At 43.8% G+C, this 16039-nt stretch overlaps 1 protein-coding gene across 1 annotated transcript in view; it reads right to left on the bottom strand.

The window, feature by feature from the left end:
• CACNA2D3 (calcium voltage-gated channel auxiliary subunit alpha2delta 3) overlaps positions 1–7390 on the bottom strand; it is a 1057886-nt gene extending 1050496 nt beyond the window's left edge. Inside the window, exons 1-2 of the mRNA XM_054976383.1 lie at positions 7272–7390; positions 6631–6712 (exon numbers count right to left, since the gene is read on the bottom strand). Coding sequence (XP_054832358.1) covers positions 6631–6712; positions 7272–7390 — 201 coding nt within the window. The remainder of the gene's footprint in view (positions 1–6630; positions 6713–7271) is intronic.
• Positions 7391–16039: the final 8649 nt, after the last annotated feature.

The following is a 16039-nucleotide window of genomic DNA, read 5'->3' as shown; positions in this document are numbered from 1 at the left end:
CAACATGAGGATAAGCACACAGGCCTACCTCAAGGATTCATAAGAACATGAATGAACAATTCTGAACAGTCAAAAATGAAATAAATGCTAAGTTTTCTTGTTAATACGGCTGACATACTATGCATTTAGGCAAACCCATTGCTTTCAGTGTACTTAGGCCCATCTAACCCACCCTCACTTTCTATGTAACCATCTAAAGTCTCAGTAAGAAAGGTGGAGAGAGGGAGAGATAGAAAGAAACAAAGAGAGAAAGGGAGAGAGAGAGAGAATTTTCCCACCTTCAGCAGGCATCCTAACAATCAGAAAAGTGCTTTCCTCCAGCCAAATGCAACACATACTCTCAAATAACAACAACAACAACAACAACAACAACAACATTCGGTTTATATACTGCCTTTCAGGATGACTTAACATCCACTCAGAGTGGTTTACAAAGAATGACAAAGGACACCTGCCTCAAGAACTCTGCTTTCTTTTGGTGACTAACTGGATTGATTATCTCGTTAACATTAAGAGGGGGAAGCAACTAAACATAATTAACCACCTCTGATGTATTTATTTATTTACATGGCTTATAGTCCTCCTTTCTCACTGAGGCTTAAAGTGACATACACAGTGTAAGTCAATAAGATCAACAGCTGGGACACTGAATAAACAATACAACAGGATAAGGACTGAAGAAATTTGAAAACAAGGAGAAATCCAAATATGGAACTGAAAACAATGCTGAAACAAAACGTAAGTAATTCAACATGATAAAGAACTATTCTGTAGGAGCATGTTTATAGCAACAGACAATACATAGTAGTGTAGTTTACAGTCCCTATCCCTTTCCAGTGTATCTTTTTGAACCGTTTCCTTACAGCATAGTCCTGTGAAAAGAAGCCCTCCTGAACAATTCAATTTTGCATAGTTTGCAGAAAGCCAGGAGAATGGGAGATTTTCTGACCTCTTCAAGCAGGCCATTCTATACGGTGGAGGCTAGCACAGAGAATGCACATGAATAGGTGGCTATTAAATTTGCCCATGTACAGAATAGTACCTGCAGAAGGCCCTGTTCAGATCAGCACAGCTGCTATGGCGAGGCACTGGGAGAAAAGCAGTATTGTAGATATAAAGGACCAAGGCCATGAAGGACTTTGTGTACGATAGCCAAAACCTTGAATTGAGCCCAGTAACTGATGGGAAACCAATAGACTGACAGGAGAATGGGAGTAACATGCATACTTTGCCTAGCTCCTGGTGGTAATTGAGCTGCAGCATTCTGCACTAACCGGAATCGCTGAGTTGACTTCAAGGGAAAACCTATATAGAGTGTATCACAGTAGTCTAGTCTCAATGTTATCATGGTGTGGTTAGTCTGAGAAATCTTGGCTGGCCCAAGGTCACCCAACAATCTTCCATGGCAGAGTAAGGCTTTGATCTTCTGACACCCTATATTATACAGGCATGCCGCAGTTCTCTGCCCCTTGATGTGTGATAAAGCTTACTGTTAGTCCCTCACCAGGCTGCCTTTATTTTTACCTCTCGCCTTGGCAAAACTTTCATGCTCTATGATCAAAATATGCAGAAGTGATAGTCAGGAGCGGCGCCAGGGTTTCTGGTGCCTGCAGCTGGCCGGCCGGGCATGTGCGCGCAATTTAGTTTATCAGGGAGCTAAACAACACAGGAGAACAAAATCTGCTAATTATTTAATATAGCACAGTAATAATTTGAGGCCGCTGCCTTGTCCGTTACATAAAATGTATCAGACTTGTACCCTCTCTCTGGCAGCATACATCTGTGCAGGTGCAGTGACCATGGGAAACCTAGTACTACTGGGCAGCCTGCTGTACCAATTCACCAAACTTCAGTAGCATGTGTAAGTAAAGGTCCATTTAATTAAGTATTTTGACTGTTGCCTTTGTTCACTTCAGCTAGGCGATTTCATAGGCATGTGGCACACTGATGTATTGTTAATGTTTGTTACACTATGCACAGTTCTTCACACAATAGCTTTCATGATGAGAAACAGCCCAGACATAATCATTACCAGTGAATGCACAGCTTTAACCATAGCATTTATTTTGAAGGGAAGACTTAGGAGGATGACAGAAACCTCATTTTGCCCTGGTCTGAGGGACAGACTAGTTGCCCTAGAAGCATTCTAGGTACATAGGATCAGATGTGTGTCAAATGCTCTGGAAATAGCCAGTGACCAGAAGAAAATGCACTGTCAGCAATGGAAGCTCACCCCTGCACCAAAAAGACACCTGCAGTGCAGACTTAGGTTTAAACTAACCATTATGTAAGAAAGAGCTGTATCAATGACAGAAAAAAATTCTTCATAAACAATCATGAAAAAAAAAATCTTAACCCAAATGATTGATGAACTGAAGCCCCTATTTCTTGAGGGAATCAGAACATTGACATATTTTTTTCTTAAATGATGAGGCATTTTATTACAGATTTCACATACACCCATTCTTTAGCTCATAAAAATTAGGTTTTTTTAAAAAAAAAAATTCTAATTCTGGCCTGTTTTATCAGCACATTAAAGCCTTTATTTGAAGGGAAATAAATGGTATATTTAAAGAGATACTTAGTCTCAAGGAATATAGAATGTTTTCTCATTTATTTTCAATTATTTCTAAGGTTAAGAAAAGTAGTATGACTGGTCTTTCCATCTATGTGTTAGAGCACCCTGCAGGTTACTAGTTCAAATAATTATTCTTCATTAACTTTCATGATTATAAAACTTTAGAATGCTTTCAAACAGCTAATTTTCAATATTCAGTCTTGTCCACATCAGCCAAAATAACCATTCCTGTCAGCCTTTAATCCACATGTGAGAATGCTACCTATTATATTGAAGTATTGTAATGTAGGGTTATTGTCATTCAAATCACCATTCGCCACAATGAACACAGTTCACTGGGAATATCACCAATGTGAGCGCAACTGAAAAGACTGAATGCACTTGGCGGATTACATATAATATTTGGAAAATGAGGTTCCTTAAGGTATGCCAGGACAGAAACATGAAAGGAACACCTATCAAATGCGCAATTAAAATCATGATTATTCAAACAGATTCTCTAAACTTCATTACCAAAGGAAGAGTACTGTAAATTTGTAGCCAAATCTGAAAGCCCAGCCATGATTGCAAGCTAAGTGAAGAGTATGCATGCCTCTCTGGGCAGCATGTAGACAATTTATTTTATGGTGCCAAATCTACATGACAACTGGAATCGGAACTGGAAAATTAGCCACTGTCGCAAAGTCTTTGTGTTTTCCTGCCATTGCAGTGCTATGGATATAAAGAGCACTAGTTTCCCTTCCAGGTAGATTTTAAAAAAAAATCAACTGTACTTGTCACAGAATGTTCTCATTTGTTTTAAAGCGCGCGCACACACACACCCTTTGAATTATATTACTGAAGAAAAAGAAGGCTTTCAAGCAAAGGGCTGGTTGAGAAAAATAGTGCAAATGACCCATTCCGGCCACACTGTAAGCAACATAAGAAATACAGAATTATAAAGCCCTCTCTAGAAAATGGACTCATCTACATAGGCTGTGTTAAAATGAATGGGGCTTGTGCCATTGATCCAAAGTGCTTTGGGGGACTGCATCTTCTTTCTGTTCAGGCCTTGATCTGAAGTACAGTGGTGTGGGAGCGAAATACACTGAAATCAAATGGAATTACTTGGAAATAAGTATGTTTAAGGGGTGAGGTGTTTCTTATGTAACATCAGTCAAAAGATAAGTTTGGCCATATACAGGCTGCTCCAGCACAGAGTGTTAAGCCCTACTATGGCTGCTCTACATTGCTTCTACTCTACTATGTTTGGTGGCTACAAGACTGCAGATTAACAGCTACCCCCCCCCCCCGCACCCCCGCATGTTCACTACCCATTGTGAAAGCTTTCTATTATTTTTGCCTTGGGAAATACTCTATTAAGTTCTCATTTTCAGTGAAATGCAAGTTATTTACTGAACCCAAATAGAAGTAGGATGCCTGGGATTTAAAACAGCCTGCATTTAAATTTTGTTCCCATGCAGATGTCCTGCCTTTTACAAAATGAACACAAAAACAAACCCAACTGTCCTTTTACTAAAATGTATGATATGTCTGGGCGCTTATTGCGGCATTCTGATTAGGACATTATTACTTTGAAAATCATATTGTGCGGCCACCAGCATTACCTTACCCATTTTATCTTTCAATGACACTTGAGTATGGCATATCTTATAATTTCAGTATTTCCAGTCCACTCTCATCATTAGTCTCATTTTACTGACAGAAGCACAATACTGGGGGGAGGGGAATTAAACAGCACTTGTGTTGTCTCTCTCAATAATATCCAAATCCAAACAGCTTCCTCACAGCGAAACACTAGGAGAAGGTTTCACATCTGGGATGCTGCAGTGATGTAATCTCACCAACTGCTGGGGCCACTACTGCTTTGGTATGAATATTATTTTGTCATACTTGGACACCCCTCCCAAATATGATACACTTGAAAACACTGGGTACATTTTAATCTCAACAATGGTAGAAGAACAAACTATTTCTAAGACTGCTTATTTTGAAAGAATCTCTTATCCTAGTGCTGCAGCAACATAAAAACAACCAACTTGCTATACAGTCACAACATGGAAGTTAAAATAATATTGTACTACACCTGTCCTTAAAAGCTGTAGCCCTCAAAATGCCAGGACGGCATAAAAAGCCATGACCAGTAGAAAAACCTGGAATAAATATCATATGAGCACTTGCTTTTCCTGTTTTGTGTAATTATGAAATACCAAAACAAACAAACCAAAAAAAAACCCCCTCCAGATGGGAATTAAATACACAATTGTCAAGCTGCAGAAATAAACACTGTGCAGCTAGTGCAGTTGAAAGATGATTAAGAGAATGTAAAATGAGCATTGTAGTTGCTTCCGATTATTGACACTGCAGTATAGCAACCAATGGGAAGAAATCTTACTACTTGGGATAAGATGCTTTATTTCAAAAGAATATAACATGAACAGAAATAGTTATTACAAAAGGTACCATTTGGAAATTGTCTAGATTCTCTTCCTTGAAAGATTTGGAAAAAAGGTATTCTGCGGTCAAAACTGTAAGAGATGAGGGAGTTTGTAGTGCAAATTTTTTAATCAAAGGGGGAATTTCAAACTGTATATATTTGGTACCCTGTATGGAAAGAGTACATTTTCAGATGACTAGGACATCTGTATGATATGCACAAAACATGCTGTGGTTTAGAAATGTGTCTATTCTTTTTAATTTATATATATGATTACATATAGATTAAGAGGGGTGTCCTTTGAAACCCTGCAAAGAAATGGATTGAGTACTATTTCAGACCAGAGTATTCAATAACAGTTTATGAAAACCTTTATATGGCTTGGAAATCTTTTGAAAGACCTACGGCATGTTAACAGTCCCCCAAATGCATATCACAATTATCCTAACATTTTGACAAATTTCCGTATCCAAATGCTAAACAGCATTGTGAAGAACCTGCACATAGTCTTTTCAGCTGTCACGTTTCTTTACTAATTGCCACATTTACTGCAATTGGTTAAGCATAAAAGTTTGTTTGCTGCACCAATGCAACATATAGCATGTCAAACCATTTCTAATGGATACCAAAAGCTTTCAGTTCACTGCTATGAATGACATGAAACCTTGCCATATACAACACATGGCACACAGTTCGTTCAGAGCAAAACTGCTTTTGTTTTATCCCCATTTAAAGTTTAACTTGGTACATGGAGTCATTTCAATCCCTGCTCTAGAAACTGCATCTGGATTTCTCCTTCAAAGCTCATGTTTTTAAATCATGTGGAACCGCAATCCTGAAGCCCTTTTAACTTTACCAATGCCCTGAATTTCTCGTTTATTTTTAATTCATCACACACAAATGCAGGTTATCTCAACAGGGAATTTTAGTATAAGGTTGCATGTTTAAATGAGACCAGATGGAGGCTTTGATAGCAGGTCTAATATTCTATTCTCCATTCTCATTACTCTTCAGAATTATGGGGACTTAGCCCAATTTCTCAAGTTTTTGCACTACTTCACAAGCTTATTACCCAGCTGTGCAGCTGAGCAGGAAGATAACCACATTCATTCGCCTTATCTGTAATGATGTAATACAACCCAGGACTGGCCTGAGATGATTGGAGGAATAATAGGATTGTAAAAACTGCAGAGATGACAAACAATAGTCAAGCCTTCGGGGGTTTTGCAGGGCAATGAAGTATAGCAGGAGAAAGCAAAATAAAATATTCCCATTTTATTACCTCTTGAATGAACTTCCTTGGGTGGGGGACCCTGGTACTAACATCATAATTCCCACCCAGGAAGCCAAACAAATGCAGCCTCATTCTAAACCATGGATATAGCTCAAGTTGTTTGAACGGGCTGTATTTGAAAAGGAGAGTAATCTAAAAATAACCAATTCATAGTGAAGTCTCCAGACTCCACAGCATGTAAAAAGACAGCAGGGGATTAAAAGTAGAATGGACAAGAGAAAGATATCCCTCTGGCCCAAGAATGTTTTTCCTGTTTGTTTAGGATATCAAATCTGCCTCCATTTTCTGAACAAAATTCATTTTTAGTGGGGGGGGCATTACCTTTTGCAGAAGCTGGGAACCTGAGTATTTAGCTGCGATGGATCTGATCTCCCCACCAAAAGCAGAGGCCCAGAGTTTGACACTGTGAAAACAAAAAACAGGGAGAATGGTGATCAGACATTATACTGAACACACACACACACACTGTACTGCAACTCTCTGATAATGTTTCAAGCTCTTTATGGGGTTAAAAGATACAAAAATGTCACTTCTAAACAGCAGCTCCAGGCAGGTCTGTTTCAGGAAGAAATGGGCAGGAAGGTCTTTTCTCAAACTTGCTGAAGATAAACTTTACGACCACCCCCACCCCACACACCTCAAAAAAACCCGAGTAGCGGCGCCTTGTCAAGTCATCGGTTTTTGCAAGATCACCATCTCCAAACCCCGAGGATTAGGCAAGACCGCAATCGAGGAGCGATTCGAGTGTGTCCGTGTGGCAACCAAAAGTTCATACACAGAAATACTTTTTAAAAATCTCTCCTTTTATTTCGGCCTCCCTCTCTCAGCCCCAACTGAAAAGGATTCCCCGGCAGACCGGCCAAGAGCCGCAAAGACACTTGGAACGCAATCGGGGCCCCATCCAAAATCTCCACCACCACCGCCCCTTCCGAGCGCGGTTCCAAACTCCCTCTGACACTTACACGGACAAGGGGATCTGCTGCTCCGACCCGACCACAGCAACGAAGCTGATGCTGACGGCCGCCCAGCTGAGGACCAGAAAGGAGGCGGAAGCCTGCAGAAGGCTCCGAATCCCCGGCATGGCTCCGTTCCGCGCTCGGGGCTCCGCGCTGGGCTGGCTTCGGCGGCAACGGGGGTGGGGGGGGGGGTGTGGATGAAGCTTGCTTGGGAGAGGACGAAAAGCGAGCGGGGCCGAGCGAGACTGCCTGAGAAGTCACAGCTCCATCCTCCAAGCCGCGGCCCTTCTCCGGCTGCCGGGCGAGCAGGCTCCGGTGACCTGAAAACTCCGGTGTCCTTGGCAACGGCCAAGCGGCACTGCAGCCCGCCACTTGCCGCTAGAGTTGCTCCCAACTCCGCAGTCGGCGCCGCGCCGGAGTTACTCGCCGTGACCTCGTGCAGCTCCCGCTGCCGCCCTTAAGTAGAGAGCCGGCCGCCGGCGTTGGTCGCGTCGTTGGCCAGGTGGGGAGGGCGCGCCTGCCTGCTGCCGAAACGCAAAACGGCTCCCACCGCCCCGTGGCCCCCCTCGGTCGGGTGCGCGCGCGCGCCCCTCTCTCTTTCTCTCTCCTCAGTCAGAGCTGGGGAGCTCCTCAGTATTCACCCGAACTCAAGTGCTGCTGAGGCGCTGCTGAAGCGAGGAGCAGCCGCGGCCGCCTCTTAAGGAGAGGGCGCGCGCCGTCAGCCACACTGGAGGAGGAGGGCGACGGCGCGAGGGGCGAAAGTGGCCCCGGGCCGGTAGAAGCCAAGTAAGTCGGGCGGAAGAAGTAGCAGAGCGGGGCCCGTCGGGGTGGGCCCGAGCTTGAGCGCCGCCAGAGCCCTGGTCACTAGCAGGAGGCGCGCGGCTACGTGAAGAACAGCCGCGAACGCAGCCCTAGAGACGGAGGGATGAGCGGCTCGCCTACCCTCTCCCGCCCGGGGAGCTTCCAAGGCACAGCGCTGATGAGAGGGAGAGGCGGGAGGTGAGGAAGGCGCGCAAGGTCGCTCCCTCCGCCCTGCCCTCCTGCATGGTGCAACGCGAACCTGCGCGCCCCCTCCGCCCTCAGGTCAGCCTCGCCCCGCTGGCGCGGCCTCCTCTCCTGTCCCTGCGCAGGCGGCGAGGCATGTTTCGCGAGTAGCTTCCTGCTCGCTGCCTGAGCGTTAGCTGCGGCGAGGCGCGATCCGAGGGCTCAGGACGGCGCGGGCGGGGGATGGGGGTGGAAGACTCTGATGAACGAAAGGAAATGCAGCACAAGGAAATCAATGCAAGCCTAAGTGAGTGCTGCTGGAGCCGAGGAATAAATTATTAATTTGGCCTTGTGTGGAGGAAACCCCTTGGTAAGGGATGGACAAGATCACAAGCTTTTGCACAGAGCCGGGAGCGAGTGCGTGAGAAAGGGAGGGAGCCACGGGGAATCCAGTCCCCCCCTCCCCTGTTTTGGAAGAGGGGAATTAGTTGAGTTGCTATAACCTTGGCCCTCCTCTCCGCCTTTGGTTCCTCTTACCTTTGATGTATCAGAAATAAAGAGTTAAGAGTGTCCCACCTAATTGTAAATAAACATCCCAAGAATTAAAGAGGAGCTGAAACCAGGGCTGAGTCATCCTAGTATTGTATTTCTAGACCTGGAAGGAGCCGGGAGGGAGAGAGGCAAGGCACAGAGCCTGGCAGCATTCTCTCTCTCTTCCCCCGCCCCCTCTTAGGTGACCAGAATTGCCAGACTAGGACTGTGTGCTATGGTGCAGAAGTGCACCATTCAAGAACTCCCTAACCTAACTTTCCTGTGTCCCTCTAAGAATTATCTTAAGAACTGCAAAAGCCTTTTTTCTTCCTTTCCAGAGAACTGGTCACTACCAAATCTTGCTAAGGTCTGCTGGAAGAAGAGTTTCCACATCCAGATATATTGAAAGTTTCTAGTAACTGTAAATTTATTGGACAAGCAAGACTTGTGGGATTCAGTGCACACTGGTCTCTTCCTGAATGTTTTAAAAATTGTTTCCCTTTAATAAAGGTTTTGTGAAAAAACAGGTTTAGGGTGGAATATATTTAACATTTCTATAACATTATGCATTAATAATTATTTTCTCTTTTTCTTGTACTCCAGCATTAGGCAAAAAGGTCTATTCATTGGCAAAATATAAAAAATGATAAGAGCAGTAGTCATAGTGGTAATACTGAACAGTGATTCCATTCAAACATTTTAAGTTCTCTCATACTCAAATACATAGAAGATACATAGATAGAAGATTAGAAGGCCCCAAACTCAAAACCAAGGATAATAGCCAGCAAAATAGCTTGTGTGTGTGTATGTGCATGAGTTTGTGTGCGCGTGCACACGTGCAAAGACAAAAATTTTAGACAACTGCAGTTTTGCACACCATTAGGTTCATCACATTAGGTTCATCATAAGACTTAAGGAACCAACCTGATTCAACACTATTTTCACATAATTTATTTCCAAGCAAGTATGCACAGGATTTCAGTCTTAGGGTGCTGAAGAAATTAATTAAAGCATGTTCAGAACCATTTGAAATTATGTTTGTTGGTTTATAGAACAAGCAGGTGAAAGTCAAACATCTATCTTGCAAGACAGAACCTGTAGAAAGTGAAATTTAGTTCAATGAATTCCAAGTTATTTTAGCACATTAGAATCAGTCTGCAAACATTTAAATGGCACTACCTTTAAGAACCTGGGAGAGGAAACAATGGTTTTAGACTAAAGGAAGCTAGATAAGATACTGTAGTGTTCTCTCTTGGTTTTGAAAGACGTGTCATTGATGCTGCATGTACAGAATGTTGTGTTTCATAGCAGTGCATTGACCTAGATGTCAGACCTGGCTGCTGTCAAGTTCAAGGAAAGGAGAGTTCTTAATGGTAGGGCATCTGCTTTTGTTGTGCGAGGTTCCATATTTAATCTCCAGTTAAACATCTGCCGGAGAGCCTGGAGAGTTGCTGCCAGCCAGAGTAGACAATACTAACCTTTCAAGGTCGATGGTCTGACTCAGTAATGGCAGCTTCATATGTTCAAGAGGAAGCAGAGGCAAAGCTGAATAAAGATGTTACCATCATTTGCAGGCTGTTGTTCAGTAAGTGAGTACAACCAGGATATTTGGAGCAGCATCTGACCCAAGTGATCTATTGTAACTGAAAGACTCGCTAGCATTATGTAGAAGTGTTGGGAAACCAAGTATATATTCCCACTATGGCAGGAAAACTCATTGAGTGACCCTCAGCTAGTCATAAGAGCATAAAAAGAGCCAGTAGTCCATCTAGTCCAGCATCCTGTCTCACACACTGGCCAGCCAGTATGGTGTAGTGGTTGAGAGCAGTAAGACTCTAATCTGGAGAGCCAGGTTTGATTCCCCACTCCTCCACTTGAAGCCAGCCGGGTGACTTTGGGTCAGCCACAGCTCTTCCAGAGCTCTCTCAGCCCCACCCACCTCACAGGATGATTGTTGGGATAATAACAACATACTTTGTAAACTGCTCTGAGTGGGTGTTCTGTTGTCCTGAAGGGTGGTATATAAATCAAATGTTGTTGTCGTTACTACTACTACTACTACTACTACTACTACTACTACTACTACTACTACGGAGAGCCAATGGCATACAGGTCAAGGCTCCTGATGGTGCCTTTTGGCACTGATAGCTTGGCACAGAGTCTTATGATGACCTCTGAATGCAAAGGTTCCCTTTAGTCAGTAGCCAATGATAGTCCTGTCCTCCATGAATCTTGTCCCCTTTTAAAGCTGTCTTTTGCCTTCTCTACATTCTCTGGCAAAGAATTCCACATTCTAATCATTCATTGTGTAAAATGGTATTTCCTTTTGTCTGTCCTGATTTGACTGCCCTTCAGCTTCATTGGCTGCCCTAGAGTTCCAGCATTTTGGGAGAGGGAGACAACGTTTGCTCTATCTACCCAGTGTATAATTTTATAAACCTCTATCAATCCCCCTCCCTGCTTAGTCACCTCTTTTCTAAACTGAAGAGTCCCAGGCTCTTCAGCCTTTCCTCATGGGAAAGATGCACCAACCCTTTAATCATCTTGGTTCTCTTCTGTACTTTTTCCAGCTCTACAATGAACTTTTTGAGATTCAGTGGCCAGAACAACATGCAATATTCCAAATGAGGATGCACTATAGATACATACAGCAGCACTGGCCATTTTATGTTCAATCCCTATCCTAATAATCCGCAGCAGAGTTGGCCAATATAACTGCTGTAGCACACTGGGTTGACACTTTCATTGAGCTATCCACTATGACCCCAAGGTCTCTTTCCCCCTCAATCTCAGCAAGTTGAGACCCCATTAGCATATACTTGAAGTTGGGATTTTTTTTCCCCCGGCATGCATCCTTTTACACTTGCCTACATTGAACTTCATTTGCCACAGTGTTACCCACCCCCCTTAGTTTGTGGAAATCCTCCTGGAGCTCCTCACAGTTAGTCTTGTTTTCACTGCCCTGAACAGTTTTTTGCCATCTGTAAACTTGGCCACTACACTGTCTACCCCCAGTTCCATATTATTTATGAACAAATTAAATAGTATCAGCCCCAATACCAATTCTTGTGGGAACCCACTGCTTACTTCCTACTGTTTCTGTCATTTATCCAATTTTTAATCCATAGGGGAACACATCCTCTTATCCTGTGACTGCTAAACTTACTCAGGAGTCTTTGGTGACGAAAGTCCAAGTATATAAATCTACCATGTCGCTATAATAATAATAATAATAATTGTGATTATATACCACTCTTCTAGACTGATTAGTGCCTCACCCAGAGCAGTGTATAAGTGTTATTATTATCCCCACAATGCAGCTGGGGCTGAGTGGCTTACCCACCCAAGGCCTCCTACTGCGCTCATGGCAGTAGTGGGATTCGAACCAGTAGAGTGATGATTTGCAGCCAAACAACTTAACCACTGTTACATGCTTGTTCAGTTTCTCAGAGAACTCCCGAAGATTGTTGAGGCAGGACTTGCCTTTGTAGAAGCCATGCTGATTTTCCCACAGCAGGCTTTATTCCACTATCTTTGATTGCTGTTTATATTAATTTGCCTGGGACAGATATTAGGCTAACAGGCCTATAATTTCCTGGTTCACCCTTTTTAAAAATCAGTGTAACATTTGCTAGTTTCCAGTCTTCTGGTACAGTGGCTGATTTTAGTGATAAGGTGCGTATATGGATAACTTAAACTTTTGATAATTTAAACTGGAAATTTTTGTTTAAGATATTGGAAGATATGGACTTTGGGGACAATTTTATTAAATGGACTAAGTCAGTCTATACAACCCAGACTGCACAGATAGTTGTGAATGGAGAGTTAACTAAACCATGTGGAATATAAAGAAGCACAAGACAAGGCTGCCCATTGTCACCTTCGTTATTTATACTGATGCTTGAAGTTTTGAATAGGGACATAAGATGAGAGAATTTGAGGTGTTAAGGTGAAACAGGAGAACTACAAACTGAGAGCCTTTGCAGATGATTTGGTGTGGATTTTGGAGGACCCTTTGAAAGGAATTGAAACTCTAATGACAAAATTGAAAGAATTTGGTGTAGTGGCTGGTTTTAAGGTTAATAAGCAGAAAACCAACGTCTTAACTAAAAGTATGAAAATACAAGATCAAATGAAACTTGAGATCATAACAGGGTTTAAAGTTGAGAAAAAGGTAAAATACTTTGGTATTACTTTGTCAAATATGAACTGTATGTTATTCCAAAATAATTATATTAAGATTTGGAAAGAAATTAAAAGTGATATGCTAAGATGGGATAAAATTCAATTATCGCTGTTGGGAAGAATAGCTACAATTAAAATGAATTTCTTACCTAGAATGTTATTCCTATTTCAGACAATTCCTGTATTGACAACAGAGACACCATTTTAGCAATGGTAGAAGGATATATCGAGATTTATATGGCAAGGCAAAAAGCCAAGGGTTAAATTTAAGATTCTACAGGATGCAAAAGAAAGAGGAGGTTTGGGCCTACCAGATTTGAGATTATCTTTTGCGGTTGTTTGGTTTGGATGAAGGAATGGATACTGTTAAAAAATAAAAGATTACTGGACCTGGAAGGGCATGATCTAAAATTTGGGTGGCATGGGTATCTATGGTATGACAAAGTTAAAACCAATGCAGAGTTTAATAATCATTATGTAAGGCGTGCAATACTGAGTATGGAATAAATACAAACTTAGGTTTTGTTCGAAAATACCTCTCTGGTTGTCATAGCAAGAAGCTCATTTTAGAAGAGAAATGATTAGTCCTCCTAAATAGTTAACTTATCAGGATTTATTGGAATTCTCTCAGGACCAAGTTAAAATTAAATCAAGAGAGGACTTAGCAGCAGAAGGGCATGCCTGTCAGTGGTTTCCATATATGCAAATTTTGGAAAGATTCAAACTAGACTAGAGTCATTATGACTTTGAGAAATCTAAAACTGAATTTGAAATAGCCCTTTGCGGCCACAGTCGGAAGAAAGAGACAGACACAGGCTTGGAATAAAGGGCCTTTTATTAAATGACCATAAGCATAATGCATGGCAAGAGCTAACTAAGCGGTACAGGTCAAGCCCTGGGGTCATCACATGACCACCGCCTTGCCTGTCTGGGCGAGCCCCCAATGCCCCGGGTGTAGGCCATCTCAGAAATGGCTGCAACCCGGCCAGCTAGGCCCTCGGATCCCCACTCAAGCACCTGTTGTGCCCCAGCCGCCCAAGCATGAGGTTAGGCCTTGTTCCCAGGGATCCACTCAGGCGTCTGCCCTTCCTGACGGTAGCCGCCCAGGCATACCGCCCTAACAGCAGACCCTGTTCCCCACCCATGGGGAATGCCGCAGGGGCTCACCAACCCACACCCTATTCCCAAAAACTCCTGCCACTAACAACTAATGGCTGAACCCACAGTAACTCATAACAAAGCCCTTAGTGCAAGGTAGGCGAAAAACCCCACTTCCCAACAGCCAATCAGGGAAGAAAGGAAAAAATTCCTACCTGGCTCTGGTACCAGCAGCCGGCTATTCCTGCACTAAAAACAGGGTGAGGTGGGTGGGCCAAGCGCTTCTCCCGACTGCCCCTGGGACGGGGGGCGAGCACATGCTAATCAGCGCTAAGCTCCACCCCCTCCCAGTACCCGTATGTGAAGGGAGGGAGGGAGTCCGTCTCACCCTCCTTCCGCGGCCGCAAAAACCAGCTCCCAGCCAACGCGGCTAACGCCGCAGCTGGGAGAACCGCCTTGCGGCCACAGTCGGAAAAAAGAGACAGACACAGGCTTGGAATAAAGGGCCTTTTATTAAATGACCATAAGCATAATGCACGGCAAGAACTAACTAAGCGGTACAGGTCAAGCCCTGGGGTCATCACATGACCACCGCCTTGCCTGTCTGGGCGAGCCCCCAATGCCCCGGGTGTAGGCCATCTCAGAAATGGCTGCAACCCAGCCAGCTAGGCCCTCGGATCCCCACTCAAGCACCTGTTGCGCCCCAGCCGCCCAAGCATGAGGTTAGGCCTTGTTCCCGGGGATCCACTCAGGCGTCTGCCCTTCCTGACGGTAGCTGCCCAGGCATACCGCCCTAACAGCAGACCCTGTTCCCCACCCATGGGGAATGCCACAGGGGCTCACCAACTCGCACCCTATTCCCAAAAACTCCTGCCACTGCAAGGGTCAAGCCTCTGCTTAGACCCTTGCGCCCCACAGGTGGCCTAGCGCCACCCGAAGCCCTTGCCGTAGGTCATCCAAAAATATATCATTGCCCTCAGGTGACAGGTGGACACCGTCCCCTCTGTAGAGGTGGGGAAGGTCGGCCCTAATCTGGGGGCGTGGCAGGTAAATGCCCAAGCCTTTCCCTAAAGCCTTCTTAATGTCGTGATTGGTCTTCCGGCGGGCCCTCTCTACAGCCCTGGGATTCAATGCCTCCCGCCAAACCCGACGTTGCAGCATCTCAGACCAGATTATCAGAACCCCAGGCCATCGCCTGCCTATGTACTCCATGTCTAGAGCTGCCTGAAGCGACAGGGCTCTACCCTGAATCAGCCCAAGGTCATTCCCGCCCAGGTGAATGACCACAACATGCGGGGGAGGATGCAACCGTCTCCCAAACAAAAGGGGGAGCAGACCAGGCCACCGAAGGTCCCGCCGTCCCAGCCACTCCACAGTGGCCACAGCACTCATGGGCGAAAAATTGTGGACATGATATATTAATGGAGCAATAGGAAAATATGTGGACAAGAGGGCTGAAATTGACATTAAACTCCAGTATTAAAGAAAAGTTTTACAAAATGATGTATCGTTGGTATATGACTCCTGAAAAAAATGGCTAGAATGTATAAGGGGGCGTCAAATGTATGTTGGAAATATGCTAAACAAGAAGGGATATTTTTTCATATGTGGCGGAAAGCAAAGAAAGCAAAGAGTTTTTGGTTGCAGATACAATCATCAATTCAGAAGATTTTGAAGATTAAACTTCAGCTGAAACCAGAGACTTTTCGGTTGGAAATAATGGACAGCCAGTTGGAAAAAGTTTTAGAACACAGTTTTTATACTTTATTACAGCAGCAAGAGTACTTTGTGCACAAAAGTAGGAAACTACAACATTGCCTACAGTGGAGGAATGGTTGACAAAAGTTTTGGAGTTTGCATTAATGGCAAAACCTACTGCATTAATTAGAGAAAGGACGTTAGTTAACTTCTTGACTGAATGGAAACCGTTAATAGACCTTTCGCATGAAATAGGTAACAAGGATTTGATGACATCT

Source organism: Eublepharis macularius, chromosome 4 (assembly GCF_028583425.1).
Source record: "Eublepharis macularius isolate TG4126 chromosome 4, MPM_Emac_v1.0, whole genome shotgun sequence".
In the NCBI taxonomy this organism is placed as follows: Eukaryota; Metazoa; Chordata; class Lepidosauria; order Squamata; family Eublepharidae; genus Eublepharis; species Eublepharis macularius.
Note: the sequence above shows the minus strand (reverse complement) of the source record. Positions and strands in the feature narration are given on the sequence as shown.